Raw genomic sequence first — 4,676 nt, forward strand, 5'->3', positions numbered from 1 at the left:
GACAAGGGCGGATGTGGTAGATAAGAAGGAAAGGGAGATGGCCTGAGGGGCGGGTGGGAGGACAAGGCGGAAGGAAGAAGAAGAAGGGAGGAGAGAGGAGGGAGAAGGAGAGACCTGCCAACGCAGCAGCAGCCAGGAAGCCCGAGACGGACAAAAAAAGGGCCTGCAAGAACATGGGCCCGTATATGTCATCCGACAAGACTTTTTTCAAATCAGCGGCCAAGAGTATCTGGGGGTTAAGGTAGGGGAAGGATGTCGAGGGGGGGAGGAGGGCAGTCCGTACGATGTGAGGTACTTCAGGGCCGAAAAACCAGGGAGACAACATTGGCAAGGCAGGCGGGTAGGTGCAAAGATTGACAGCGAGCGAAAGGGAAAATTACACGACGAGAAGACTGAGGTCCATACACGTACCTCTGAAGAGCCCATGGCACGAAGTGCGGATGGGTAGCTTTGCTTTGTCCAGTGCAACGTACCCCTGCGGGCCGCACTTACAAGTGGTGAAGGAGACACTTGCGCTTGTGGCCAAGTGTAGCAAGAAGTAGACGCGGAATTTAAATATGTGGACTTGGTGGAAAAGGGTCGTGGCTTGACAAAGAACGCGTGGGTGATGCTGACAACATGAAGGAAAAGGAGGAGGCCGAGGCCCAGGATAAAGAGAAACTGTCTTCTGAAGGCCATCTGTTTCCGAATGACCACGACATTCCCGGTCATGGATTCTATGATAAGGAAGAGGGCAAAGTGTAAGAGTTGGATGATTTGTTTTGTTGTGAAGCTTCGGTTTGAAGCAAGAGCGTTCGCACCCGGGCACACGACAAGGAGGTAAGTCACAATGATGGTGGCACTCATTTTGGTTGCATCACGCCGACCACCATCGCTGTCTTTAGAGCAAATCTATTTTGATGCCTATAAACCACCCATCAGCATCCCGCATCCCTCTCACAAAGAGCATCCGCGGCTTTTGCCTACGAAAATCTTCAAGGGGTCGACATGGTCCGGGGAAGCAGGTATCCGAGACATCAAAGAAACGGAAAGCTTTCGCGCCATTTTTAAAATTCCTCCCCCCCTCGGCAACAGGAGCGTCACATGGACGCTTTTTTGGGCTTCATTTTCGGTGGGGCGAGGCTGTTCATGCCCTTTTGACAGGATTTCCGTGTTATAAATATTATTTATTTCTTGTCGTTATTCTTGGTGGATTACACGCAGTGAGTGAGTGTATTTACGCCTCCACAAGAGGAAACAATCTGCCAGGAAGTAGGCCGAGAAGTTTTTAGCTGTTGAGCATACAAAGCCATCGTGTAGTATTCGCAGCATCGAAAGGTCCTCTCAGACTTTTTTTGCTTTTTTTCGGTACAGTACACTTTGGGAAATTTTCCTTCGCGTTTGGAACAAGCATAAGAATTGTTCTGCTCGACAATGTTTCGCGTTATATTTATTACCAGTAGCGCAGAGGAAATCACTTGCCAACGTCCCTTTATATCAAAGAAAATTGATCTGCAGCGAATTTTTAAAAAAAAAGAACAGATCGTCTTAGCTCTTTTCCGTTCAAGTCAGCTCAGCCAGACCGCGTATGCTCTGAAGTGACACATTCAGTATTTCTCTCCACAAAAACTATGACGAAACAATGTTTATATTCTGGGTTCAGTAAGGAAGGAGCATTCCCTTTTCCTGCTTCTCTATGTCTTGAAATTTATGAGCCAACGTACGATGGCTGAAAATATTCACAAATCTGCAATGTGCATCACTAAATATACGACGTATATTTTCCCATATCATTATTTTTCTATAATTCGAGTAAACTGGTGTCCCGTAACAAGCCTTATTTATTTGGTGTTTTGCGGGACCCTGCTATGGAGGCAATTGTAATATTTGCAGTATATAGTCCACCTCATTTTCATACGACGCCTAAAGTTCACTAGCTGCACGATACGTCCTTATGGTGCTATCTCAATTCCTATTTCTCGATAGTATCAATTTCCTAGATTTTCTGGAGGCAGATACAGCACATATATGCCCGACGCTTTCAATTAAAGCAACATAAAAACCCCTGCCATGCAGCATTCTTTAGAAGTTCTTTAAAGTCGTGCATCATGATTTCCATCTCTCATGCCGCAATAGTTTAGGTTTCCATGTGGAGGCTCTAGTCTCTCAAGGCCTAGGCAATACATCCCTTTCTGATCCCACAATCGACCCAAAATGAGGGATTCCTTGCAGAAATGACATGTGGTCAAATTAAAGACCTTGAGATCACGTTTGTGACATCTTCATTTCGATTCCACGAATTGAAGACGGCAAATTCGTTTCCCCCTCCTTCCTTCCCCTCCTTCAACTCGGGAAGGGAAAGCGGGTACGCACGTACCAAGCACGCGGCATGTACCCCCCCCGCGACACACCTCGCAAAAAGTCCCTTCCAGCCCCAACACTTTCACCCACCAACCCCATAGAACCCCTCAATCTCCCGCGATGCTTAGCCGTGGGATCACCCCTGTGCATACCTGTCCAGGAATTGTTTCGTGTTGGCGAGACGCCTGGGTTTCCAGGGTGCCTGGGAGTCAGCTGACAGGGCCTGAGCTGATGCGCTGTCCTGTCTTCTGCTGAGAGAGCTTCCAAGTGTACCAAAACTTGACTACGCGGTGACGCAATCCGCCGTTCTACGTGCAAGGGCATCTTGGTTCGTTCTCTGGGGGATTGGACAGCATGTTGTCGTCATGAAGTGCGATGGATCGATGGGAGAGCCTCCATGAAATGTTGGGTTTACATGCCTGCCACGCGTCAAGCTTGAAGGTTTCCGGCCAAGCTTCGCTGCATCTTATGGCCTTTTTGTCTTGTGATCCAACGTGAGACACTACAAACCATTCCATATCCTACTGCACTGTACTTTATTGGGTTTTCAATTACATGCTCGTCTGATAGCTGTCAACACAGCACAGAAATCTATTGGGGCGAAAAACTCGGATGGGAAGGACGGAGGAGCATCAAAAGGCAACACCTGGCTCATTATAAAGCTGTTTACTGACTGAACTCCGTATTGCATTGCAAGGATCAGGTATTCTTAAAAGTGATACATTTTTTTAAGTAGAAGATGCTATCTCGTACTGGAAACTTACCTGGTGCCTATTTCGAGCTTACCAACACATCACCGTTTTTGCAACCCTTGCTCATTGATCCTCATTCTGTCATTTTTAACAGAGAGACCAGCTTGAGTCATTGGGGACTACTTATCAAACGGATTCTTTTTTCCTCAACGTTGCTTATTCGTCCATCCCTACGGGTGCGTACCATGGAAATTAGCCCTCCCTCAGGCCTGCATGCTCGACCTCGATCTTTATTCCTTGGGGCAAACGGACACCATGACCCCTTTCTCCCTCGCATTCATTCGTGACTTTGCCAATCTTTCCTCCTCATGGCAGGAGAAGAATTTCCCCGAGCAGACCACGACATTACGGACCCTGGGGCCTTGGTAGGAGGTACGAGGCAACGAGACGATCAGCCGGCAGCCCAATGGTCCGACGATCATGCCCGTGAGGCCATGTGGCACGACGAAAATGCCTTTCCAAGAAGAGAAATTGCGGGGACTGAAGCATGGCCTCGGGGGGAAATGGCATGTGGAGGGCGCAGAAGGGAGGGCGGAGAGGACGACCAGTCCATGGCGGGGGCGCGCGGGGACCGGGAGGATCTCGCCGCCGAAGTCGCCTTGGTCGCTTCCTGCCTCGAGCGGCAATTGCATGACGTTGTCCTCGACTTGGACGCTGCCACCCCAGTCCTCCAAGCGGATGCAGCTTTACCCGCTTCCTCCCTCGCCCCCCTGGTCCGCTCATTGCAGGGCCTGGACGCCCTCCTCCCCGAGCTCCGCGGCCTGACAAAAATGGCGCGAAGGGCCCAGGGAGGAAACTCGAACAAGGGAAGGAGTGGCGCCGACCCCGCGTCCTCTGATGCCACTGCGTCGGGGAAGGCTTTGGGCAGACAGGCGGGCGGGCAGGAGGAAGACCCTGCCGAGGACACCAAGTCCATGGCCACCAGCACGGAGATAGCCTCGAGCTCGCACATGGGGGAAGCGGAGAATATCAGAAAAGAGGGGAAAAAAAGGCGGATGGACGCCGGTCCTTCTCCCGGCCATGGCATGACCGCTGCTGTGGAGCGACTCCTGGGGCCCATGCCGGTGCCTTCGGGCGCGGGCGTGGCTGCCCGGCACCTCCCTTCCGAACCCATCGCCACGCACCGTCCACGGCCCTCCTTCTCCACCTCTGCCCCACCATCCTCCGAGAGGGTGTTCCCACCATATCCCGATTCCAACGTGGGCCGCTCTGCCTTTCCCTGCTCGTTCTCGCTTCGACAGCCACCCTTTCCCACTGCCCCGCGCGTCCCCGTCCTCCGCCTCCTCCTGGTCGTTCGAGATGTCCACCAGGCCCTAGCTTTGGAACGAGCCGCCCAGGGCGGGGGGAAGGGCGTGCGTTTCCATGTGGACGTGGCTCGTTCGGTGCTGGCCGGTCTGTACCGACTTTCGTTGCAGCATTTCGACGTGGTGGTGATGGAATCTGAAGGGAGCTTGATGGGGGGGTTGGAGGCGGTGAGGAGGTTGAGGGCTTTGGAAGGTCGTTTGGAAGGCTTGAAACGGATGCATGCGGTTCGTCCCGTGCTGCGGACGAGGACGAAAGAGGGAGGGAGTGTAAGAGTTGGAT

The 4,676-nt window shown here is 52.0% G+C and overlaps 1 protein-coding gene across 1 annotated transcript; it reads left to right on the forward strand.

Annotated features, from left to right (window-relative positions):
- Window positions 1-2,915: 2,915 nt before the first annotated feature.
- NGA_0433200 (uncharacterized protein) lies at window positions 2,916-4,663 on the forward strand (the record flags this gene model as incomplete). Its single annotated transcript, XM_005853960.1, has 3 exons — window positions 2,916-3,043; window positions 3,187-3,268; window positions 3,408-4,663. A coding segment is annotated over exon 3 (1,137 nt), but the record flags the coding sequence as incomplete, so codon positions are not given.
- Between the last annotated feature and the right edge of the window lie 13 nt (window positions 4,664-4,676).

The sequence above is a fragment of the Nannochloropsis gaditana genome (assembly GCF_000240725.1).
Source record: "Nannochloropsis gaditana CCMP526 unplaced genomic scaffold scaffold669, whole genome shotgun sequence".
NCBI lineage: Eukaryota > Eustigmatophyceae > Eustigmatales > Monodopsidaceae > Microchloropsis > Microchloropsis gaditana.